Source organism: Stomoxys calcitrans, chromosome 1, assembly GCF_963082655.1.
Source record: "Stomoxys calcitrans chromosome 1, idStoCalc2.1, whole genome shotgun sequence".
Classification (NCBI taxonomy): Eukaryota; Metazoa; Arthropoda; class Insecta; order Diptera; family Muscidae; genus Stomoxys; species Stomoxys calcitrans.
In genome coordinates this window covers 105,072,426-105,099,864 of record NC_081552.1, presented here as the reverse complement: position 1 = coordinate 105,099,864, position 27,439 = coordinate 105,072,426, and the positions used below count along the sequence as shown (strand labels likewise).

Genomic DNA, 27,439 nt, shown 5'->3' with positions numbered 1-27,439 from the left:
GTGCGAAACAAAACAACATTCAAATGAAGAAAAATACCAATAAAAAAAGGGTTTTCAAATATCAAGCAACAACACGCAACAATGAAAAATAGCAATAAAAAGGGTTTTCAAATAACAAACAGCAGGGAATAGAAAGCAAGGGACAAAACATTGTTGTTGCATTGCACACAAGTGCTGTTGTTGTACTTATTACGTGGTAGGAAGCCAAAAAATGGAATAGGCAAATTTAAGAAAGTTTCATGAATGAGATATTTACCAGTACGCAAAAGGATATATGGAGCCAGCAGCAATGCTATATAGTCCATTTAAACAATAAGTATGCCAAAAGGTAGATTTAAGGAAATTTTATGAGTGAGATGCTGACCAGCGCACTCATAAAAAACAGGGTGCTGAATAGCAAATACTGTCTGCTGAATATTAGTGGTTAATTTGCTGCTATTACAGCAGTAATTCTGCAATTTCAGAAGAGCAGGCTGACTGTTGAAAGTCTGTTGTTTGCTGAAAATGACTACTGCTTAATTATGATGGGGATGTTAGAAGAAAAAATAGAACACATATGTAAATGTGTGCCTCAGTGGATGTTTATAATCACCACTGAATGTATACTTTTCATAACATTCTTTCTTTAAATTTAGATACAAACGGTCATGCCAGTCATGCACACATTAGAAGAGCAATAACAAAAAATCCGAGCAAGCTCGACCACTTTTCGAAATGTATATCAATGGGTGGATCAGGAAGCTTCTTTAAATTAATGTTTCACAAATTAAAACCATCTCTTTCAACAATATTTCCAAAAAATATGCCTAAAGTAACCAAACCAAGTAACAGGCAAACATAAAAAATGGCATAATGTTTTTTTCTGCATATTTTTGTACTTAAAACGGTAGATATTTTTCGCTGATTTAGCTGACCGAAATGTTTGGTAATATAGCAGCCCTATGTTTGCTGAAACTGCAGTAATGACTGCTTCCCCATTTTCAGCAGACAAAAACTGTTGTTTTAGCCAAACATTTTTGCTATTTTGAATAAAAAAATTTCCTTGAGTGTACAACTACCTTTTCCTAAGGAAAAGGGTACTACTACTACCCTTTCCTACGGAAAAGGGTACTACAATTATCTTTTCCTACGCTAGAGGGTACTAAAACTACCTTTTCCTGAGGAAAATGTTCTACAACTACTTTTCCTAAGGAAAATTCATTTACCTAAGGAAAGGGATACAACAACTACCTTTTCCTAAGGAAGATGTTAGTGCAACTATCTTTTCCTAAGGAAAACGGTACTGTAACTACCTTTTCCTAAGGCAAAGGGTACTAAAACTTCCTTTTCTTAATAAAGAGGGTACTACAACTACCTTTTCCTAAGGAAAGGGGAACTGCACCAATCCTTTATTAAAGAAAAGGGTACTACAACTACCTTTTCCTAAGGAACATGTTGCTGCAACTACTTTTTCCTAAGGAAATATTTACTGCAACTATCTTTTCCGAAGGAAAACGGTACTGTAACTACCTTCTCCTAAGGCAAAAGGTATTAAAACTAACTTTTCCTAAGGAAAAAGGTACTACAACAAATTTTTCCTAAGGCAAAGGGTACTACAACTACCTTTTCCTGTGGAAGAGGGTATTAAAGCTACCCTCTCTTAAGGAAAAAGGTACTAAACTACTATTTCCTAAGGAACAGGGTACTGCAACTGCCTTTCCTAAGGAACAGTGTACTACAACTACATTTTCCTAAGGAAAAGGGAACTAAAACTACCATTTCCTAAGGAAAAGGGCAAAACAACTACCTTTTCCTAAGGCAGAGGGTACTACAACTACTTTTTCCTAAGGAAAAGGGAACTGGATCTATTCTTTATTAAAGAAAAGGGTACCACAACTACCTTTTCCTAAGGAAAATGTTCTACAACTACATTTTCGTAAGGAAATTCTACTGCCACTACCTTTTCCTAAGGAAAAGCGTACAACAACTACCATTTCCTAAGGAACATGTTGCTGCAACTACTTTTTCCTAAGGAAATATTTACTGCAACTATCTTTTCCTAAGGAAAATGGTGCTACAACTACCTTTGCCTAAGACAAAGGGTAAATTTTCCTAAGGAATATGGTACTACAAAATGGTACAAAAGGGTACTTAACTACTATTTCCTAAGAAACAGGGTACTACTACTAATTTTTCCTAAGGAAAATGGTACTACAACTACTTTTCCGAAGTAAAAGATTACTACAACTACTTTTTCCTAATGAAAAGGGAATTAAAAATACCTTTTCTTAAGGTAGTGGGTACTACAACTACATTTTCCTAAGGAGAAGGGAACTGCAACAACCTTTCCTAAAGAAAAGAACACTACAACTACATTTTCTTAAGGCAACGGGTACTAGAACGACCTTTTCCTAAGAAAAGGGAAACTACGACTACCTTTTCTTAGAATGGAGAAAGTTTAGGTTTTTCGCGAACAGCACATAAAATCTGGCTTAGATTTCTTCGGCATCATGGGGCGGCTAATAACCCACACTCTCTTCTTCAACCTTATCTATTCTAACCTACGATATGTAATGCAATCGCTTGATAAAGTTCACATCTACCAATTCAGACAAATGGGGCACTATCTCCAAGAATTGTCTTAATGTCGCTGGAAATTCCCTCGAATTTTTAATGTGGTTCCTTGGCATTGAAAACATCTTTTTTTGAAGAATTTCCTGGGAACAGCCGAGAGTGGTAATAAAATTGAGGGTTAGCAGGCAATAGGTTCGTTCAACATAAACACGTTACTTAAAGGTCACATAAATTTGCGTTTCTTTACAGAAGAGTTTCCATATTTTTGGCGATCAAAATTATGCACTTTAGTTTGTAATCCTAATTTTTAGGCAAGAAGAAACTTCAGAAATTTCCAACTTTTCGGCATTGCAATGTGTTCGGCGGAAGCGTAAATAAAAGCAAGAATATATAAAATAAAGACAGTTTGTTAGATGTAAATTGGCAATAAGGATTAGCCGTAAGCTTTATTAAACTTTTAAGTAAAGTTAGGAAGGGAGTAAAAAAGATTACTTTTTTATTTATTACAACAAGATGTAATACCGCGAAATAATGGACTGTACTGTTTAACCGAACAATAACGAGTGTAAGTGATTACAAGATTACAGCAATGAATTTGTGTCCTTTAAGAAAAGCAATCATTTAACATTAGTTTCCCACACACTAATGTTAGTACCTTGGTCATATGGTCATATTCTATTCCATTCCTTGCTACTTCCAATTTCTTTCTTCCAACGAAATGTTACTTCACTTAATTTTCTTAAATTATCCAACAAATTGAACCATCAACAAAAAGGGGAAATATCAAATGAGAAGAAGGATTGAATTGGCACTTTAATTAAATTTTTGTTGAGAACAATTTAGCCCCCTAATCTTTTGCACAATTTATGGAAACATAAAGACGAAACAGTTAAAATAGCATCAGCAATAATATGAAGACAGAGGTTAAATGGTGTATGTATGAAATGGTTGGTTGGCTGGTTGGTTTGTGGAAGGAAATAGAAGAGGAGGACAGAGGGACGGACGAACAAATTGCTAAATAAATACAAGTGCATAAACGCCTGTACAAAATTCATTTGCCACTTTATGATGTTGATGTAGCGAAATGTCTGCCACAAGGCTTCAGCCTTAATACCAGACTGTCATTTGTACAATTTGTTAAGACTCAAACAAGGCAGACAACGTAGATAGAGTAAATGTCTTGCTGCTTGTCTGACTGACTGACTATCTGTCTGCCCTTTCGGCACTCTGACCTACGTCACGATTAATGAACGACGCGTCGTGTATTTATCCATATGCTTGCCTTCTCTGTTTACATTTCTCAGTTAACACTTGCATTTGTTTAATATCACTAATAGCAATAGTATTATTTTGCACGCCCCCAATGGCCTCTTTTGACTTCTCCGTCTGCAATTTTTATACCCTCCACCATAGGGGGATGGGGGATATTCTAATTTCGTTATTCCGTTTGTAACACCTCGAAATATGCGTCTAAGACCCAATAAAGTATATATATTCTTGATCGTCATGATATTTTAAGTCGATCTAGCCATTTCCGTCTGCCCGCCTGTCGAAAGTAAGCGGTACTTTCGAAGTAGTAAAGCTAATGTCCGTGAGGATAAAGTTAACTTTAACTAGCGGAGACACAAACCCATTTAATTAGCGGCACACTGTTACGAGCTTAGCATAGCTCTGCTAACAATTTAACAGAAAAGATCTCAAAATAAAATCAAGAAAAATAATGAAAAAATTCAGAAGAAACGACAACAAGAGCACTAAAAGGACCACAAACATTGCGAATTTTGTAAAAAATTATCTAACAAAGTAATAAATGCAAAAAGAACAAATCTACAACACCAAAAAGTCCAAAGCGAAATGTAGAAAAACTAAGAGCGGTGCCGGGTACCCACTTATAGTGAAGGAAGCTCTTGATGCCTAGGATCTAAATCAATAAGCAAAATATCCAAAAAGTCGCCAGTATTTGAGATAATTGGCATTTAAAGTTAAAGTTAGAATTAACAGAATGGCCCACTGTGCAAAAACCAAGAGGGGTGCCGGGTACCCACTTATAGTGAAGGAAGCTCTTGATTCCTAGGATCTAAATCAAAAAGCAAAAGCAGCTCAGCCCAACGAGCTTTTTCGTATAAAAATATTAACCGCTTCGGGACTGGGGAAGAGCAGAATACGAAAAAGATGATGAAACAATGCAGTGATCGGAGTTACCAAGAGGTGCAAAAGTGATGTTAAAAAAAGATCAAGAGTATTATTTTAGTGCCCTTGAACACATGCGATATGTGTCGGCTCGTTCACTAGTTGCGCCAAACCATTGTGCGCAGCGAAAAGCTCACCGTATTGAACCTCAGGAGTCGTATGACTCTAATATGAAAGCCACGAGGAGTTGTGGACATTAAAATCCCCAGCGACAACGATTTCACTGCCCGGAAAGCCCTCCAAAATATTTGTAATGGAATCAGAAAGGGCGTCAAAGCCGTTCATAGAAGCCTCCCTTTCTGAGTTTGAACTTCTATATAAAAATCCGAAGTGAAGTATATTTGATCCAATCCCGAATTTAACCCAAAGGGAGTTAAATTCAGGATCCAGTGAGTCCAGGTGTTGTCGTCTTTGGAACACTACGCCATTACGTACATATACCACGAGGCTTCTGTGCGAAATAAAAAGAGACATTGTGGTACCCAAGGATGTGAAAATCAATTTGTGTTTGTTTGTAGGTTTGTTTGTTTGTATGTTTGTGTGTTCCTTATAGACTCAGAAACGGCTGAACCGATTTTCTTGAAATTTTCACAGATGGTGCATAATGACCCCGTGTTGAAAATAGGGTACTACATTTTTTGATATCTAAAGGGGGGCAGACCCTCCGCCTTACCCTAATTTTCAGAAACGCCAGATCTCGGAGATGGGTGGTGCGAATTATCGGACCAAGTGCTAGGGGGACCACCCCAAGCCCCAAAACACCCCTTAATCGGACATATTTACCGACCATGGCAATATGGGACTCAATTAAAAGGTATTTTGCGAGTAGAATACGAATCTGATATCCAAATGTGGGACCACGTTTCTGGGGTCCACCCCTTCCCCAAAACACCCCCCAAACAGGACTTATTTACTGACCATGGGAATATGGGGCTTAAAAAAAAGGTATTTGAATGTAGAATACGAATCTGATATCCAAATATGGGACCAAGTGTTTGGGGGGCCGCCTCTCCCCAAAAACATCCCCCAAAGGGGACAAATTTACGACCATAGCAATATGGGGCTCAAATGAAAGGTCTTTGGGAGTAAAGCACGAATTTGACATTAATATTCGGGAAAATTGTCTATGGGGCCACCCCACCCCCACAACACCACCCAAATAATAAGTATTTTCTGACTATTGCAATATGAGGCTCAAATTAGAGGGGTTTTAAAGTGGAACACGAATCCGATATATATTTTCAAGGCCAACTCACTGAGTGGCCGCCCATCCCCCAAAACACCCCCCATGCCGGTCATGTTTGCCGACTATGAAAATATGGGGCTCAAATTAAAGGTATGTGGGAGTAGACCACGTATCTGATATCAACATTAGCGGCCATCTGTCTAGCGGACGTCCCACCACCATAACAGCTCCCGTATTTGCTTACCAAGATAATTTGAGTCTTAAAGAGAGTGGAACTAAATATTCATAGTTTTTAGGGCCAATACCCCAAACTGGACATATTTGCTGACTTTTGCAATAAGGAGTTTAAATGGGATTAGAAAATGAATTTGATATTCAATTTTGAGGGCATGGCAATATGGGGTTCAAATAAATGATATATAGATATATGAGAATAGAGTACGTTGCTGATATATTTTCCTGTCTTAGTGTTTGGGGGACCACTCCAATCGCCAAAACACCCCTTAATCGGGCATATTTACCCACCATGTCAATGTGGAGCTTGAAAGAAACGTATTGGGGGGTAGAGCAAGAATTGATACCCAATTTCGGGACAAATTTTCTGGGGGTCTACCCCTTTCCCAAAATACCCCACAAACAGCAATTTTTTACTGACCATCGCAATAAGGGACCTAAATAAAGGTATTTGGGAGTAGAATACGAATTTCATAGGGCATCACCCCTTCCCCAAAACACCCCAAAGGGGAAAAATTTTTCAACCATAACAATATGTGGCTCAAATGAAAGGTATTTGAGATTAGAAAACGAATTTGATAACCTATTTCCGGGCCATGTGTTTGGGGGACGCCTCATCCTGTAAACTCCCCTCAAAACCAATGGCAATATGGGGTTTAAATACATGGTATTTGAGAGAAGAGCACGATGCTGATATTTTTTCAGGGCCAAGTATCTGAGGGACTACCTCTCCTCCTAAATCAGACATCATGAGAATATCGGGCTGAAATGAAGTATAGAATGGAGTACACCTTACATCCAAACTTGAATTCGTAGACCAATAAGGATCATATGGGATTCAGATAAAGGCACTTATATTGTTAAAATTTTAGTCAAGCGATATACTATTTTCGTAGCATGGTATTTCACTAAAAGATCTTTAGTTGTCGAAAATAAATATTCCCAGGCAACTTTTGTTCCATATAAAATAAAAGAAGGCGCAGCGGAGCGGGCCCGGGTCAGCTAGTATATATATATAATTTATGGGGTCTTCGTGGGTATAATGAAAGAGAAGGTGATGAAAAATAGCAATAAAAAATGGGTTTCAAATAACAAACAACAACACCCAACAATAAAAAATAGCAATAAAAAAGAGGGTTTCAAATAACAGACAACAACATCCAGCAGCAGGGGATAGAATGCAAGGTAAAAAAACATTGTTGTTGCATTGCACACAAGTGCTGTTGTTGTACTTATTATCAATGGACAGCAAATAACAAATGATGTTGTGGTTAGTGTTGCCACTTTCCTACCAAAATTTAAGGAAAATCCTACCAAATCCGACCAAAATCTACTACCGGTGTGTTTTTATACCCACTACCCAAGAGGTGGTCATTTTGCTATTCCAACTTTTAAACATCAAATTATATATTTTTAACCCTACAAAGTATGCATACATGTCGGCCCGTCTGTTTGTTGAAATCTCTCTACAGCCTAGAGTTCAAAGATGGGCTTTATTTTGGTATAGTTCTCTTTATACCGATCTACCGATAAGAAATCTTGATTGAGAAATCTTGAAATCTTGCACCTCTTGGTAACTCCGATCACTGCATTGTTTCAGCATCTTTTTCGTATTCTGCTCTTCGCCAGTCCCGAAGCGGTTAATATTTTTATACGAAAAAGCTCGTTGGGCTGAGCTGCTTTTGGTTTTTGATTTAGATCCTAGACATCAAGAGCTTCCTTCACTATAAGTGGGTACCCGACACCCCTCTTAGATTTTGCACAGTGGGCCATTCTATTAATTCTAACTTTAACTTTAAATGCCAATTATCTCAAATACTGGCGGCTTTTTGCATATTTTGCTTTTTGATTTAGATCCTAGGCATCAAGAGCTTCCTTCACTATAAGTGGGTACCCGGCACCCCTCTTAGTTTTTCTACTTTTCGCTTTGGACTTTTTGGTGTTGAAGATTTGTTCCTTATGCATTTATTACTTTGTTAGATAGTTTTTTACAAAATTCGCAATGTTTGTGGTCCTTTTAGTGCTCTTGTTGTCGTTTCTTATGAATTTTTTCATTATTTTTCTTGATTTTATTTCTAGATCTTTTCTGTTAAATTGTTAGCATAGCTCTGCTAAGCTCGTAACAATGTGCTGCTAATTAAATGGGTTTGTGTCTCTGCTAGTTAAAGTTAACTTTATCTTCACGGACATTGGTTGTGGTATGTAGCCAAAAAAAATAGGAACAGAATTGAAATAGGCAGATTTAAGGAAGTTTCATGAATGATGCAAAAAGAGTTATGTACTATGTGTCAGCAGCAATGCAGCGTAGTCCAATAAAACAATAAATGTGTCAAAAGGTAGATTTGAGGAAGTTTCATGAGTGAGATGCTGATCAGTAGTCTAATGAAAATGTGTACCTCAGTGGGTGTTTTGCAAATTTGCCGATGAACAGTCCAGGGCCAATTTACATTCCACATTAATTTGTAATAGGAAATAGCTATAAGCAGCATCGACAGTTATGAGTACATTAACAGAGCAATAAAAATGACAAGCGACTTTATCTACCGACCAATGGATGCATGTCATGTGTACAAGGAATCTGTCGATCGGGTAATTCGTTTTCAGTAATATTCAACAAATTGAAATATGCTCTTCCAACATAATCTCTCATGACCATTAGCTCGCCTCCCTTTGGAGTAAAGGCCTTAAATAAACAATATACATGGCCGGCTTAATAGGTAAACATAAATAATAGCATAAAATAAAACAAAAGCAAACAATTTTTTGTCAGTTCAACAATAATATGTCTTCAATATTTAGCAGTTTTGTATTTAAAACGGCAGATTGTGGTAGGTGAAATAGTAGTCGAAACTTTTTGTTAAAACAGCAGAAACAGCAGTAATGAGTGCTTTCCAATTTCCAGCAGACAAAAACTGTTGTTTTGGCAAACATTTTTGCTATTTTGAATAAAAAATTTCGCTGAGAGTAGGTCGTGAAGGGATGTTTCAGTAGACTTGACTCTATATGCATACTGCTGACGAGACAGACGATCTCCAGGAATCATTGCCCTAAGATATGTTTCTGTCAACCTCCCTAGAGCCTTTAGCATAAAAGATGACAGACTAATAGGACGAAAATATTTCGCCTTCGTGTGGTAAGGTTTTCCTACAATTGAAATAGAAAATTACCTTTGTGTCTCTCCATCCCTCGACATACGACATGCTGATACAAGCAGGGTACATCACCCACGGCCAAGGAGCCCGTCTATCGAACACAGCTTGCAATTCAAGTGGTGATACCTTATCAGGGTCTGACCAGTCGAAACTTTTTATCGCCCAAAAGATTTTTGACTCAACCACAATTTCCTAACAAGTCCCGACGAATTCATATCAACGACAACCTCTTGCGGCACCACGAAAGCTAAAAGGAACAAATTTTTTTAAGCATAACCCCAAAACAGACATGGTTAACCAGTTCAGAACCTTACTCATGGAAGTTTTCGTACTCTATTCTGTTTCCATTCCAAGGAGGTTATAGTTCCATGTTCTACTCGGATCTGTGTGGTATATAAGTTTGGCACTTCATTTGTAATCTATACCACTTGGCTGTTAATCGATAAAAGAGAGCTAAAATTGCAGCACTGATATTCTATTCTTTGAGTGCTTCAGGATATATGGTAGCGTTAGTAGGATTTTTGAAGTGATATCCATTAGACCAAAGCGCCATTGCAATATTGTAGGTTATGTTTCAAAGCATTCGATTAAGCATTACACAAAAACACTTATTAAGCATTTCTATTAACAAGTTCATACGCAATATGATGAAAGATAAAATTCAACTCTAATTCTGATTAATAAACCATCAGCTTACTTTCAGATACTATTGACATTCAACGAAGCTCCTCTAAAGTCGCCCATTTCTCCACAATTTAATGTGATTTCAGTTGAGTATAGTACATAAATTCAAATTTTAAGTTAATTAAATTATCAATGTTGTGTTAACATAAATTTAAGAGTTTGTCAATAACTACGGTCCGTTATTGATGTGTAGCTGTCTGTTTTCTAATGATGACTACCGATCGTTTGAAGCATGTACTTGATTATCCCAGGTATTTTATTCATGGCACCAGCATTCCGACAGACCAGTTGACAGACAGGCTGGCAGGCAACTCAGACATTCGGATAGAGCTAATGCCAGTTAAGTCATTAACATATAAAAAGTTAAATGCCGATTTGTAGATTCAAAGAATATTTATTAGTTTTTGCTTTGGCAAAATATCGTTAAATAGAAACGATCGAAACGAGAAGCAAATACACAGAAAGCATTGCCGACAGGCAAGAGAGCACATAAAATAATTAATTAATGTGTGTTTCATTGTCTTATGGGTGATATTAATTGCCGCCATGTTTGGAATTGTAACTGTGCGATTAATCGATTAATCACGCATATATCACATTCAAATGGCCAAACAAAGTAGCCACCACGAACGCAACGCAAGTCAACCAACCATCATCAGCTCACTCGGCGGCATTATTTCACACTGTGGCATAGTGCGAATTTTTAATTATGTTCTGCTCCAATGAATAGAAAAGAAAAAAAAAGAAAACAGAAACCAAAACGTTAAAAAACCCATAAAAATCCCACCAAGGAATCAAACGCAAATCGTAAAATCCATGGCATTCATGCCAGTTCATTTGTTTTGTATGTATGTATATATGTATGCGTATGTGTTTTTTCTCTAATTTAATTTATTTGAAAGCCAATAACCAAATATTTATTCCTACAATTTTTATTGATGGAAAAAATTAAGTTGTTTTTACTTAAATTAACATAATTTCAAGGTTTTATTCATGCATGACCATATGGCTTTGATTAATACAATATTTTTTAAGCCAAAACTGAATGGAAATAATTACACCAATAAATATTTACATTTTAGAATTTAATACAGTGAAACAGTTTTTATCCTCAACACTAGTTGAAGTGAACTAAATTTGGGAAATATTGAACGTCATATGACTCTAAAGAATTATATGCTCGCTACGAGTTCAATAATTTCATAACAGCTTCGATATTGTTTTTACAGAGTATTAATTCACACTAAACTTCCCACAGGTAAAATATGAACTAACGAGCATTGAAACGTAGAGGCAAAATAATTGAAATAAATCACTATTTCCAAATTCTGCGAACCATCCAATTGGAGATTGACGAACACATCTTTAAAGCATAAACCCATTTAGTTCCGCCTGCCTCCCACCCCCACACTATCAATTGCTCAGCTGTTTTGAAGAAGACAAATTTAGTATGAAACATTGCAATTATAAATTAAATAAAGCTTTACGTTTTGTCGCAACCGAGAGTTGAACCAAGAACCTTCCGTTTACAAAGCAGACGCTCTATGCATTCATCCACAACACCAGTAGTTGAGTCTTAGACTATTTTTCTTTTTCGATATTTGCTAACAACACAAAAGAAACACATTTTCTTACACTTTTCCATCAAAGATGGTCATGCCGTTTTGTTTAGGCTTGACATATTCTATTTATAGACACAATGTTATCAACAGTGGAAGTGAGTAAAACTTAAAATAACATTTAGCCAAAAAAAAATTTAAGAAGCTTTTGTGGAAGCTTTCTGAGCGTGTCATTCAGCTGCTCAATACAAAGGTGCCGAGTTCGAGTCTGGTACCAGCAAAATAATTATTTAATTAAATATTTCATACTTTAAAATTAAGTCCCACAATACTCCGTGCGTTGGTGGGGAACCCAAAGAAATAATAAAATATATTTTTGGGGTTGACAATGCAATAGTCAACAAATTCAATTTTAGTTCAACACTAACTAACAGTTATTAAATTATGCTTATTTTCCGAGCATGTTATTGTGAACTCAAAAAATACATATATTGAGCTAAAATTCCAAATTTTTTGAGTAGTTCATCCAGTAAAAAGTTTCAGAAAAGATATCGTAAACGATAATGTGCTTCTACTCATGTTTGGTAAACTTATTGCTTATTCCAAAGAAATGAGTTTAAGTTAAATTACTAACTCCGCCTGAGTTTTTAGCTGTTTCATCTATGTATACTCATGAAAAATTAGTTTTATTTGTACAAAGTTAATTTTCTAACCCCTTACGAATTTTTAATTAAATATGAGCGCAGATCATGAACTAACGTGTATTATGTAATCAACCCTTATTTACGATAAGCATTCTGAGTGTGTCATCCCCAAACCGAACATTTCTTTTCCAATGTTAATTTGCCAGTCCAGTTTAATTAACTCTGCTTTATTCAAGGTAATGCATTGATGCAATTAATTTTTTGGCCGAATTGACTTTAATTACAAAAAGAACAGCATTAATAGTCGTTTACTGTAAATAATAGAATAAACTTAAACGTCAAATAAGCAAAATGGATCATTTTTCCCCTTAGAATTAGTCTGATTTTCTTTCGAAATTTTAATTATTAGCCTATATAGCTGAAACATACAATTTTGTTTATGTTTTTAAAGCCCAATTCGAAAAAATATGACAAATGTGTCCTAAACTCAAAAAATGTTTAACCTCAACACCAGTTTAAATTAACTAAATACATGTGAGTAGTTTTGAACTTCATATGGCGCTAAAGAATTATATGCTCGTTATGAGTTCAATAAATTGTTAAGGGCTACGAAATTGTTGTTGTTGTTGTAGCCACATTTTCATGTGGAGGTGGCGATCCTCGTCAAGCTCCTGTAGGTAAGTAAGCTCGCCGCGGGAACAAGGTGGCCATTGGTTATTTAAAGGCGCTAATAACTCGCCTTGTCATATCGTGCATCATAGGCACTCAGTATTTGTGCAAGAGCCGGAGCCGCCCGGCCTCTCACTAAAACTCTCCGCTCGATACAGCGGATTGTCCGCGACTGCTGTTGCAGCTACTCCGTATGGAGCATTCCACTATCCGCAACTTGTGGACGCCTCGGTAGCTTACAGCTAAGCTTCTCGTGACAGCAATGAACACCACACAGATCGGACCTCAATGTACCAACCTGTGTGGTGCCCACAGCCATCCGGTGCCGTGCCGTTGTTGTTGTAAACAAATGAATCAAAAATTACAAACATTTTGAGGAAATATTATTCAGAAGGCAACCAAACTACTAAAACAAGCTTGCCCCAACAATGTTTTGAGATAGCTTCCATATCGACCGATGTCCGTGAAGATAAAGTTAACTTTAACTAGCAGAGACACAAATCCTTTCTTCTAGCAGCGCTCCATTACAAGCTTATCAGAGATATGCTTACAATTTAATAGAAAATATCTTAAAATAAAATCAAGAAAAATAATGAAAAAGTTCAGAAACAAACAAAAAAAGTGCACTAACAGAACCACAACCATTTTGAATTTTGTAAAAAATTAAGTTACAACGTAAAATATGCATAACGGGCAGAGCAACAACACTAATAAGTCCAAACCGGTATCCACTTTAAGCGAAGGAAGCTCTCTAAATGAAAAAGCAGAATATCCAAAAAGCCACAATATTTGAGATATTTGACAATTAACGTTAAAGTTAGAATTAACAGAATGGCCCACTGTGCAAAAACTTAGAGGAATGTCTCGATGCCTAGGATCTAAATCAAAACATAATATAAAAAAAGTCCACAGTATTTGAGATATTTGCCATTTAAAGTTAAAGTAAGAATTCACAGAATGGCCCACTGTGCAAAAACTAAGAGGATGCGAGGCACTCACTTATAGCGAACGAAGCTCTCGATGCCTGCAGTCTAAATCAAAAGCCGAATATCCAAAAAGACAACAGTATTTGAGATATTTGGCATTTAAAGCTAAAGTAAGAATTCACAGAATGGCCCCTTTGATTGGAACCTCAGCATACTTTTCCCGTACACAAAGAGTCAAGACGGAATATGCCAACTACAGAGGAATAAGTATCTTTCCCATCGCATACAAGATACTCTCGAGCGTACTGTGTGAAAGATTAAAACCTAAAGTCCATGAGATAATTTGACCTAGGCCTGGTAAATCTAACCTAGACCAGATATTTACACCGCGCCAAATCATGGAAAAGACCCGAGAAGGACAAATCAATACCTACCATATATTTGTTGACTACAAAGTCGCTTTCGATACCCCTATACGTTCAAAGGTATTTCAAGCCATATCTAAGTTTGGTTGAAAAAAGGCGAAAAATTATACTGGCAAACAGATGCTACTAATCCAAAGTAAGCAGTTTATAAACAAGGAAACCTCTCGACAGACGAAGATTACACTATACGAAGATTACACTGATACTACCCGTGTTGTTGTATGGTTGTATGTTGAAGTGTTTGAGAGAAAGATTCTTCGTAAAATTCATGGACTAGTTTGCGTTAATGGAGAATATAGGCGTAGTATGAACCACGAGCTGTATGACGACGATAGCGGTATCAAAATAGAATGGATGCGTCGGCTAGGATATGTTGTCAGAATTGATGAAGAAGCTCCAGCAAAGAAGTTTTTTGAAGGTGGGAGACACACCACGAATCTTGGTGTCAGAGATTATAGAATAAGCGCAGAAGATCGAGGCGCTTGGAACGCTATTCTACGTTCGGCTAATGGGACAAATGTTCTGTCATATCCAATTAAAGTTAAGTAAGAAGAAAGAGATAGACCCGTTGATAAGTATACTGATCGACTCAGAATCACTTTCTGATTCGATTTAGCTATGTCCGTCTTTCTGTCCATGTCTTTCTGTCCATGTGAACAAAGTACAGTTCGAAATTTTCATCCAATCATCTTTAAATTTTGTGCTATTTAGATTGGATAAAATCGGCTCAGATTCAGATATAGCTCTCATATATATTCGTCCGATTTTGAGCAAAATTGCAAAAACGTGGTCATTTGGCAACCAATTCTCTCAATATTTGACAGGAAGGACTTTCTTTATCACTCTCGATATAACTGATGAATTTCATAGAAATATGATCAGATTACGATATAGCTTCCGTATATATATATATATATAACGCCATATTTCCACATATAGAGCCACATTATAATTTTGAACATATTTGCTCCAAATTTAATATGGAGTGTTTATAACCCATCTGAAAACCTCCTCCGAAGTCCATTAAATTCGGTTCAAAATAAAATATAGCTTCCAATTTCCACTTACACGGTACGTGTAGGGTGTTATAAAGTCGGCACCGTCCGACTTTTGCCTTTCCTTACTTTTTTACGTTATAACTTAATTTTTTACAAAATACGAAATGTTTGTGGTTCTGCTAGTGCTCTTCTTTTAATTGTTTCTGAATTTTGTTTTTTTATTATTTTTCTTGATTTTATTTTTAGATCTTTTCTGTTAAATTGTTAGCATAACTCTGCTAAGCTCGTAAAAGAGCGCTGCTAGAAGAATGGATTTGTGTCTCTGCTGGTTAAAGTTAACTTTATCTTCACGGACATTTGGACCGATCTGCCGATTTTGGGTCATAAACACATAAAAGTCGCTTTTATAACACGATTCTGCTGAAACTGTGACTTGTATTAGGCTTCTCGTAACCTGAACCAAATATCCAATAATCCAGATCGGCCCATATTTGAATATTAATCATATATATAAAAATCAATTTGTGTTTGTATGTATTGTATTGTATGTTCCTTATAAACTCAATAATGGCTGAACGGATTTTTTTGAAATTTTCACAGATGGTGCATAATGACCTAGTGGTGGGGCGGACCCTCCCCCTTACCCTAGTTTTTAGAAACGCCAGATCTCGGATATGAGTGGTGCGATTTAATGTTGTGTGCTCTCTTATACTAAATCAAGAACAAAAATTAGGTATCCAAACTTTGGAAGGGAGCTGCCCCTCACCCAAGTCCTACCAAATATATATATAGACCATTCACGACAATATGGATCTCAAATGAAAGGTGTTTAAGATTAGAAAACATATCTGATATCCTATTGTTGAACCAAGTGTTTGGGGGACACCTCCTCCCAACCTCCCAAAACACCCTTAAACCGGACATATTTACCGACCATGGCAATATGGGACTCAATTGAAAGGTATTTGCGAGTAGAATACGAATCTGATATCCAAATGTGGGACCACGTTTCTGGGGGTTCACCCCTTCCCCAAAATACCCCCTAAACTGGACTTATTTACTGACCATGGGAATATGGGGCTAGATATTTGAGTGTAGAATACGAGTCTGATATCCAAATGTGGGGTCAAGTGTTTGGGTGGCCGCCCCTCCCCAAGAAATCCTCCAAAGAGGACAAATTTACGACCACAGCAATATGGGGGACAAATGAAAGGTCTTTGGGAGTAAAGCACGAATCTGATATCAATATTCGGGAAAAAGTGTCTATGGGGCGTTTTAGCGGACCATTGCAATATGGGGTTCAAACAAGAGGTATTTTAGAGTAGAATAGGAATCTGATATATATTTTCAGGGTCAAGTCACTGAGTGGCCGCCCCATTCCCCCAAACATGATATGTTGCCGAATATGGAAATATGGGGCCCAAATGAAAGGTATTTGATATCAACATTCGGGTCCAACTGCCTAGGCGACGTCCCACCACCAAAACAACCCCCAAATAGGACGAATATGCTCACCAAGACAACTTGGATCTTCAAGACAGCGAAGCTCGATGTTGATAGTTTTTAGGGCCCACCTACTCCACAAAACACCCTTAACTCGGACATATTTACCGACCATGTCAATTGATACCCACTTTTGGGATCAATTTTCTGTGGGTCTACCCCTTCCCCAAAATAACCCAGAAGCAGAAGGTTTATTGTATGCTTTTATTACACCTAGCTTTTTTTTGTTTTTTTTTTTTTAAAACGAGTAGAATGCCATCTTTGTGCCACTTTTCAAAAAAAAGCCACGTTTTTTTTACAAATTACACTTTTTTTGCCACTATTTCAACATTTCCAATGGTAACGCTGGTAATGGGTCAGAATTCAGGAATGAAACAAAAACCCCGACCACTTCTCCCGAAATGTGTAGCCTGCCGAGCACGTGCATTCCATTTCAGTTCGAACAAGTTTCGTAGAAGAGTTTTACATTGTTTTGTGATCCACCTTTTTTTCTACCGAAATTTAGACCCGCCCTTACATCGCTTTAATGGAAAGAGTGGCATTTTGTTGCAATTAGAAGGTAAGCCCAGCTGATCAAATATTCCAATTTCAGAGTTGTATCCAAATCCCACTAGAACGTCAAGTGCTTAGTTTGGATTTTAAAGTTTTTTTACATTTTGTTTCTTTTTTCACATTTTTATCGTTTGAATATACATTTTATCGAATATAGAATTTTTATACAAAAAAAATTTACTCTTTTTTTTCAATTGGTAACACATCCTGTCAGCTACCCTGTACATATGCATATTTTTTATACATGAGATTAAACACATACCGTAAGCTTTTTATAGTCATAAATTAACTTAATTTATTCCAAGCCATAATTTATTATCAAAACTTACCGTTACTTGGTTTCTGCGGTATTTCGGCCGGGTCAATGCCACGACTCGTGAAGATGTGCGACACGGCGCTACAATTGGGGCTAAATTGCTCCAAAATCGAGGAGCCACCGGGTGAAGCTAATGCCGCTGCCAATGGCGGTGGTGGAGCTGCATTTAAATCCAAAGCAGCATCTGATGCATGGGTTAATAGACCACAAACAAGAGCAATGGCGAGAAAAACCAAAGGACGGCAGTAGATATTTCCAAAAGAAAGGCAGTAGTGTTTTTGTTGTGTTGACGAGAAACACGAGGACAGCCAAGCGCAATTTTTTCTCTTACCCATGGAGCAGGACGATGGGGAGGAATCGAAGGAACTCATGTTGTTGGAATTATTTTTCGAATCAAATGTTCTGGTAAAAATAATTGGCGATTTTAATTTTAGAAATAATATAGCTTTGTTTTATTTAAAAGTATTTATTTCTGGATGATTGCTCTCTTTTTCATTCACTGATTTTATTTGTTTTATATTTTTTAAGAGGGATATTGAGACAGAACTCGGCTTTGTTTTTGAATTTGAGTTCGAGTCTTTTTCGTTCCGAATTGGTAACAACAAAAATTCTAACTTTGTATTTCCAATTGTGTCTGTTGTTCTCTTTATTGCCGGTGTATTGTTGATAATGTTTTTGCTGTTGTTATTGCCTTTGGGGCGGTTGGTTGTTTTGTGTATGTGTGTGTGTGTGTGCTCTTGATTTCTTTGTTTCGTGTTGTTGCTGTGGTATATGTTGCCCTTTTATAGTGAGTGCACTGTGGATGAGTTTAACTCGGGTTTGTTGTTGTTGTTAGTTTTGGCGAGTACTGAAGTTGCTATTGTTGTTGTTTTTACCCGTTGCCGTTGTCTTCGTCGATTGTATTTGTTGTTTTTTTTTTATTTAAGGAGTTAGTCTGGTTGCTTCGCTTATGTTGTGTGCCGGCATAAATAAATGCGGTTAAATAACAAGTGTGTGTTGTTGCAAAATAAAATAAAACGACCAAGACGTTTGAAACAAAATTTGTGGATGGCAATAATAAAAGAGCAAACGCACCACAAAACTATGGAAAAGTTTTGCCGCCGAGGTGAGTTGGGTGGTGGATTGATTGCCCACTCACTTTTTGTTCTTTGTTGATGATGATTCACAAAAAGGAAAAGCAGAAAGGGGTTATCCACAGTTGCTATTTTGGGCTTTAGTGTTGCTCCAGCAGTTAACGGTTAGTGGTGGCATAAGAAGGGAGGGAAAGGCACACTTTTAAGCGAGGTTGATAAAGGTATTTTCTCTACCGAGTGCGGTGACTGAGATAAACACAAACAAACACCGAATTATTTTATAACGTCTATTTTTCTTATTACCTTTTCCCCTTCTCATAAGGGACTCACACATTTATAAAAACCCCGACACTTTGAAACATTGCACATTTACAGTTGTTTTGTTTACACCAAAGAAAAAACACTACTTTGGCTCGTCACTGCTAAGAAACAAGAACTATTGCAGTCGTTGGTTGTGATAAAGAGGGGGGGGTGCTGCTTCTCACTTTATGATTCAATGTTTACTGTTCTCTATTTGCTTAATAATTTTTTATCATTTACTTTTTCATTATCTAATTCCAAGTATTTTTACCTCATTGTTGTTGTTGTATATTATCACTGCTGCTTCTTTCTTAGTCGCGTTTTTGTATTTTTAGTTAAGCACTTGTTAGGCGGTTTTATTTGATGGCATATCCGATTTCAAATCAATTGCAAGCATTCCTAATTTCATATACCTTTGTATATTTTTATTAAATCAGTTGGCGATTAAACAAACAAACATTTGAGTTAAACAATTTTCATTTTCACACATTTGAAGTGAATTCTTGTTTTTATTGGGCACCCAAAATAAATTACCGTAAATTCTATTAAATGAAATACACTTTCCCTAATCGAAACCGCCAGCACTCTATATTTTGTTAGTTATTGAAAAACAAACTTTTCAATTCATTTATTTAAACATAAGCTTTATGTTTCGCGCTAGACGGAAAATTTTAAACGAAGACACGGGAAGACGAGCGCCCGAAAAAATTCAAAAACACGTTACGCGTCTGTTCCCTGCGCCACTTTGTTTAAAAATGATTTGAAATTAAAGAAAATGTAGCAGAATTGCCTGCCATTCGCTACCAAAATTGAGTATGAAACAAGCATCACCTTTTGCTCTCTTCAATGGTCTGTGAGTTTGACGAAAAGAGATGGAACGTATAAAAGCCGCCGCTTGCGAAGTAAACAATAAAACGGAATCACCGGTTATTATGCTCTTTCGTAAGATTGTTTGAAAAAGGAACCCGCATATGGGAACAACAGGAACTGAAACACAATACAACGGCGTTGGAATTATTTAGCGGCTAAGCAATGACACCAACGTCGGGAGGCTAAACGCAAGATATATTTAAAAGGTAGTAGCAGTCATGACATAACTACCAGGTAGGGTACCGTAACCAGCTGAGTAAAATTTTTTCTCGCGAAGTGCACTATCTGTCAACGTTTTTTGGTTGTGTGTGTATCATAGTCAAAAACTATACACACACAAACAACGAAAAATGACGCGAACTTGTAATATACTCAAAATCCGAGTTGCACTAATCACTGATATTGAGTGCACTATCTGTCAAAATCAATGATAAGTGCAACTCTAATTTTGAGTATGTTATTAGTCCGCACCATTTTTCATTGTTTGTGTGTTATGGTTCTCAACTATAATACACACACACAACCAAAACTCGTTGACCGATAGTGCACTTCGCGAGAAAATTTGTACGCAGCTGTTTACGGAACACTACCTGGTAATTAAGTCATGGGAGCAGTTGCCCAACAACAAAAAATTGAGTGCACCATCCGTCAAATACAGTATTCAGTACAATTCTTATTTCAAATTTGTTTTGGTTCTTAGCTGTAATGCACACACACAACGAATACTCTCATTGATAGATAGTGCACTTGGTGAGAAAAATTTTACTTAGCTGCAGCTTTACCGTTTTTTGGCGCCCCAGTAGCCGAGTTGGTAGCGTGCTTGGATTACCAGTGCAGTCGTGGGTTAGATTCCCTCCAAAAGCCTTGGTCAGTCGCTACTGTGGTATCACAATGGGCTTATAATTGTCGAAGTGAGTCTGTAAAGGACTGCCACTCTTACCTAACCTAAACTACTTTAAATTTTAAGGAGTTTGGTCGAATTGGCGGCCTATTTCGATTTTGGTAGATTTTTAGCGAAATTTTATTTTACACTCACTTCCATAGGGGTATATTCATTAAATCATTCCGTTTGCAACACATTAAAATATCCATTTCCGACCCTACAAAATATGTATATTCTTGATCGCAGTAAAATTCTAAGACGATTTAACGATGTCCGCATGTCTGTCCGTCCGCCTGTGTGTCCATCTGTGTAATCACGGTACAACCTTCAAAAACTCAGATATTCAGCTAAATTTTGGGACAGATCCATATTTTTTTCTTAAAAAATTCTTAAATGGGACAAATTGGACTATTCTGGATTTGGAACTTCCATATAGACCGATCTGCCGATTTAGTGTCCATAACAACCGCATTTATTATCCGAATTTGTTGAAATTTGGAACAATGTGTTGCAATAGGCCTACATATTTATATATGGTCAATATCGGAATATATTTAAACATAGCCGCCACATAAACCGATCTTCTGATTTAAGGTTTTTACCTGATTTTGGTGAAATTTGGTGCAGTTAGTTGCAAAAGGCCCTTCAATACCTGTGCCGAGTATGGTCAATAGCGAATTACAGCAAGGCGGATTTTAAAATGTGGTCTCACGCAAACATCTGTTAGCAGCCGGCCAGGTATTGTTTTCATTTTCTTTGTTGTTATCTTCTTTCTCGCATATTCTCTGTTCATTTACGCACACGTATACACACACTCACACAAATTTCGTTGTGTGTGTTGGCAAAACGTCGATCAGCTTGATGACAACATGGCGGATTCCACCATATGATTTGTGGTTATTGTACAAATGAGACCACCTTTAATTGTTTCGCCATGGAATTACAGTTGGTATATGATGTGTTGATTCCCATATATACATTTTATATGGGAAACAAAAAAAGTTGACGCCAGCGGCATGAGAGCAAGATATATTCATTTACCGGTAGTGGCAGTTGCCCAACAACAAAATATTTGGTTATTAGTGCAACTCTGATTTTGTGTATGTAACTAGTTCGCGCCATTTTTCGTTGTTTGTGTATGTTATGGCTCTTAACTATAATACACACACACAGACTAAAATGCTTGTAAAACAACATGAAGCTCACTCATTGAATGGGTTTAGAAAAGGCATGGGCAAAGGTGCTCCTTTGAGTATTTGCGCTCTGCAGCTTATGCTCTTTTGGTGGATGTTAGCCCTCTTTACATGCGAAGAAATAGAAATAAACTACGAACATTGTTCATTGCAGCTCAGGCAACATAAACACATAACAATGAATGAATCAAAAATTAATTTGTTTCTTCGCAGACAACTATTTTTCTGGATTGAAATGCATTATGTGCCAGCAAACACTGTTACGATTAAATTGTAGTGATTTTAAAAACACGGTTGCCTACCAACAAGCAAAACTATAAAACATTATTTATCAAAAAATCTTTAATCAGTAAAGTTACAAGTAATAACAAAAGCAAAACATATTTGAATTTAAGTGTAATTAAATAGCTATTTTTGAACAATTCTCGCATTGCAATTTCATTTCGTGCACAACAAATTAATTTTATTCACACACATAGCCAAAAAGCAGCTCCCATGCTTGGTTTAGAGTTTGGAGTCAACTGCGAGAAAAATGGCTGTCAACGAAACCAAACAAGGCGCTACAAAAGTTTTTTTTTTAAATAATACAAAAACGATTGTGGATATCCATGAAATTCTACATTTCTGTGAAAGTACGTTCGATGCCATTATATATGGAAATCGATTTCTTTGCATGGCCACCACGACAGTTTTCAAGCATAAATCGGACACTACCATGACATAATTACCACGTTGTGTACCGCAAACTGCTGAGCACAATTTTTTCTCGCGAATTGCACTATCTGTCAACGAGTTTTGGTTGTTTGTGTGTAGTTTTGTTAAGAACGATAATAAAAAACAACGGAAAATTACGCGAACTAGTAACATACACAAAATCAGACAGATAGTGAACTCAATATTTTGTTTTTGGGCAACTGACACTACCTGTAAATGAATATTATATTGGATTATATATTGGCCGCTACCGCTGCGTTTCGCGTTTGATATTCGTAATAAGTTCATCAATCGTCTCTGGATTATTGGCATGGTGAGGCTGTGTTAGGTAAAAATAGCAATCTGCCATCAGATTTACTAAGACGTTTTCGTCCATTGTGATACTACAGGAACCGAAGAAGAAAGATGCCTTCTAATGTTCTATAGTCTCTTCTTTTTCGATGTCCTCACAGCTTCTTCAAAAGCCGTTGCTGGCAACCTTCAGTTTGTCAACATGGAGGGCGGTCCTGAGAAGATATTTATGCCAATCGTCGTTATGACATATCTTAGCCATTCCACCACTTCCTTAAATGCAAGGATCTCCGCTTGTAACACACTGCAGTGGTCGGGTAACCTTTTGATATGACCAGTTCTAGATCTTTAGAGTACCTCTAGAACCATCCGTGTAGAAGTCTATGTAACTTCTATTACCAGGGATATCGTAGTTCCAATCGGCTCTATCAGGAGTACAGTACATTTTATCAAAAATCGGCTCAGGCAGGGTGTAATTCACAGTGCCTGGAACATCGGACATTGTATCAAGGATAGATAGAGAAAGCTCCCATAGCCTCACGCCAGTGGTCGCAACAATTTGTCTAGCCACAATGTCCAGGGGCATTAGATGTAGCATTAAATGCAGTGAATCAGATGGTGTAGTCCTCAGTGCGGACAATCGGCGGTATCGAGTGAAATGCCTCAGTGAGAAGCCGGACGGCACCGACTCTTGCATAAATACTAAGTGCCAATAATTCTCGATATGACAGGCGTGTTTTTGGTGCCTTTAAATAACAAAAAACCATTTTGTTCCGGCGGCTTGACGATGATCACCACCTCCACAAACAGACACGTGACTGCATCAACAACAAACTCGAGACACAAACGAACAATTTTTACTTTTAGACTTTTTTTGGCCCCCTATTTTTGTCATAGACACCTTGGTGGGCATCTAAGGATCTTAAATATTAATATATGTATAATTTTATAATATCAATTGTTTTTTAAAAAATTCTTGCTCGAAAGCAAATTATCAAGTGACTGGTTTTGACATTTGCTTGGCATTGTTGACAACTGTTACGATTTACATGAATCCATTCTTGTATGGTAATGCTTACGTTTTTATTCTGAACATTAATTTATCGTGGGGATAAACCTCCTGTAAACAAATTTGATTTTCTCGTATACTTTTAAAGTAAACGAAAAGAAGGGGGAAACATCAGGCGAAAAATTTTGAAGATGTTGCAATATTACGCAGCAATCAACAGTTTTTCTATTATTTAAAGGTTGGTACTATATTCGGTTTTCACGGTGAAACTCGATATAAAAAAATAAGCTGAAAATAATGATGAAAATTGTTCGTTTCGCTATAACTTGTTTTTTCATCTAGGGCAAATTTGCATATCACGACGCCCAAGTAGACCACAATCACCGTTGCTGTGCAACAAGTCGTTTTCTTATGTAAAATAAACGCGATCGCCAAACTTCTAATTGTAACTAAGCATTTGTTAGTGTTACTCGGAGTAACACTAACCAAGCATTTGTTAGTGTTACTCGGAGTTATAAGTGAATGAATAGAAAAGAAAGAATTTGTATATAAATATAAATAAATACACTTCTAAAATAAATAAAAAATGTTCCTTTCATAGCAAGCTATTGCAATAAATCTGTACGAAGTAATCACGACTGTGAAAGCTAGAGTTTTGCTTTTGGTCTTGCAATTACAACAACATTATTTTGAAACAAGTGGAAGATGCTGGTAAAGGCTTTTGGAAAGTTGTGCCAATTTAACTTATATCATTAAAAATACTACGAAGTGTAATTATATGTACAAAAAAAGTTGTATTCGTTTCTTTTTAAATAGTTTTTGTTTCATTACTAGTAAATTTTAATGGAGTGGGTTTTGGTTGAAATTACAACACATATATGAATTTGAGAACGGTCCACACACTCACATTTGTGTGTACATTTGGACGTTAACAGCTGATAAATAGATTGGTGCCATATTAATTTTTATAAGTAAATGGCAACAATTTGGCCAAAGAAACCCAAAAAATCAAATGTGGTAACTTTGTCAAACCAATGAAAGAACGATTATGGAAAGTGTTTCCCTCAAAAAAACGTAGTACCAATATTAAAAGAAAAGAAAATTAACATGAGCATCCCATACACTTAGGCATAATTGAAGATCTGCGTTTACTGCGAAACTGTGATGGTTTTGAAGTACTTTCCAGTATACTTTCCTTGTAATCGCTTCGATATCCATAATATTTGCGAAAAGCACAGCTTTTTGTGCTGTAACGACTTTTACAAATCGGATCGCTGTTGTAGGCAGAATTATGGGAGTTCTTTGTGGGTTTCCAGTCGCGAAACGATGATGAGCCATTATCAGAAACCTAACCACTTTTGGCAGTCAAGATTTTGCTGCACACTGTTGATTTATAGGAAAGATCTCCTAAATGCTCTTCACCATCGCTTTTATAGCCAGTGGTGCTGCAACCGCTGGGACGACGAAATTTCCGATTGACATCGATTTGACGCCAATTCCAATTGGATGACATCCTTGGTGGCGTTCTGCTGCTGGTTAGACGGGTGAGTTGTATTCTTTTGTGTTTTGTCTCCCCCACGCGTGGAAGCGGCGGCACCCATGGACTTTCTTCGTTTGTTCCTAAGTGGAGGATATCGCACCCGTTTGGTAACATGCGTGCGTTTATCCAATAAGACAATATCAATATTTGGTTTTGTCGAAGTAGAAGAAGATGACTGTGACTCTATGCCTCAGCCGTTGTAATAACGGACTAAAGGTTAGTAATATATTCGGTTTTCGCGCTGAAACTCCATATATAAAATAAGCGGAAAATATTGATGAAAGTGTTCGTTTCGCTATAACTTTAACAATGCGTTTAGACAGTTGTTTGGCAGAAAAGGTGAAGGCAGTACTATGCTTAAGGGCCTATACTGATTTAAGCTGATGCTGTTATTCATTGTCACTGAACCGGGCAGGATCTTTATCTCCTGATGATGGTGCCCCACAAGAGAACTGAGGAGGCAGCCCATCGCAGTTCGACGAGTGGCATTCAGACAGATCTGAATATTATTCAAAAATAAGAAATATGGTTCAATTAAGAAATTTGTGCATTCAATTAAAAAGTTCGCTGAAATGGGACCTATAAACAAATTTGTATTATTGATGAACAATTTTGTAATTTTGATTTATAACAACCTCAAAAATATAATTAAAACAATTTTTAACTCAATAAAGTAATTTATTTGAAAGTTGTGCCTTCTCTCAAATAACATTTTTGCCAATTTAATAAAACAAAATACATAGTTGATATTTTTTGCATTAATAAAAAAAAAAAATATTTAATTGGATTAAATTGCTGATGGAACATGTAATATATTGCGTTAAAATTTTTACTTCTTAATTTTTATTTTCTAAAAAAAGAAATAAAAATTGTCTTCGCTTTATGAGTTCCGTTCGTTGTAGTGGATACTTACTTTATATGGCTATGACAGTACATTTGTTCCACTAGCCGAACGTAGAATAGCGTTCCAAGCGCCCCGATCTTCTGCGCTCATTCTAAAATCTCTGACACCAAGCTTCGAAGTGTCTCCCACCACTTGATCTTTCCATCGTGATTTTGGTCTTCCCGGTTTGCGTGTACCACCTTTGCCTTCAAAAGACTTCTTTGCTGGAGCTTCTTCATCCATTCTGACAACATGACCTAGCCAACGCAGCCGTTGTATTTTGATGCGTGTAACTATGCTATCGTCGTCATACAGCTCGTGGTTCATACCTCGCCCACATTCTCCATTAACGCAAACTGGTTCATATTGTTACGTTTTACTTTCAAGTTGCTTTACAACTTCTGTTTGCTGATACGTTTACAATACGCGTTCTAAGACTGACTCGTGTTGCGTTACGCCACTGCGTTATATACCTTTTGCTGGCCACATCGATGTTTCGAGAATACCCAATCTGGAAACTTCGCGATAGGTCCTGTCTTGATCTCTGCTAAAGCTGAGCGGCAAACACATACACTTACATCTATTGCACATTTAAGTTAGGGGTGCAACCAAACAAAAGAAATACAACAGATATTATTACGAGTAAGAGATTAACAACAAAGAATAATAATGAAATTCTAGGGAATACTAGAAACAATGTGTGATGGCGTAATGAGAAAACGGTTACAATTTGAAATTTAAAATAACGGAAATTTAACTAAGGGAACCATAAAACTAATAAACTCCAATTGTAACAATATATTTTACGAAGAATCTTTTGGACAAATTTGCATTTGTCCCTTAAAAATTAAGAACATATCGTAGAATAAGTTGTATGAATTATTGAATTGTATTGTGAATTGATATGAATTGTCTAGCGTATAAGAGATCCTTTTTTTGCCATCCGTACTAGATTGTAAGACTATTGTGAATTGTTAGTTATAAGCCTTTTAGTACTGCAGCTCACTTGCCCTTTCTGTAATTTTTAAAACTTCACTTCTTACACAACCGCAGCAAGGTGAGCATCCACACTTTTTTCTCCTCTCCTAATAA

The 27,439-nt window shown here is 36.8% G+C and overlaps 1 protein-coding gene across 2 annotated transcripts in view; it reads right to left on the bottom strand.

Moving 5' to 3' along the window:
- The window catches only part of LOC106093455 (glypican-6), a 423,383-nt gene extending 403,670 nt beyond the window's left edge, over window positions 1-19,713 (bottom strand). For both annotated transcript variants that reach the window (XM_059363259.1, XM_059363260.1), the window contains exon 1: window positions 17,605-19,713. In XM_059363259.1, coding sequence (XP_059219242.1) covers window positions 17,605-17,962 — 358 coding nt within the window. In that variant the 5' untranslated portion in view covers window positions 17,963-19,713. The remainder of the gene's footprint in view (window positions 1-17,604) is intronic.
- Between the last annotated feature and the right edge of the window lie 7,726 nt (window positions 19,714-27,439).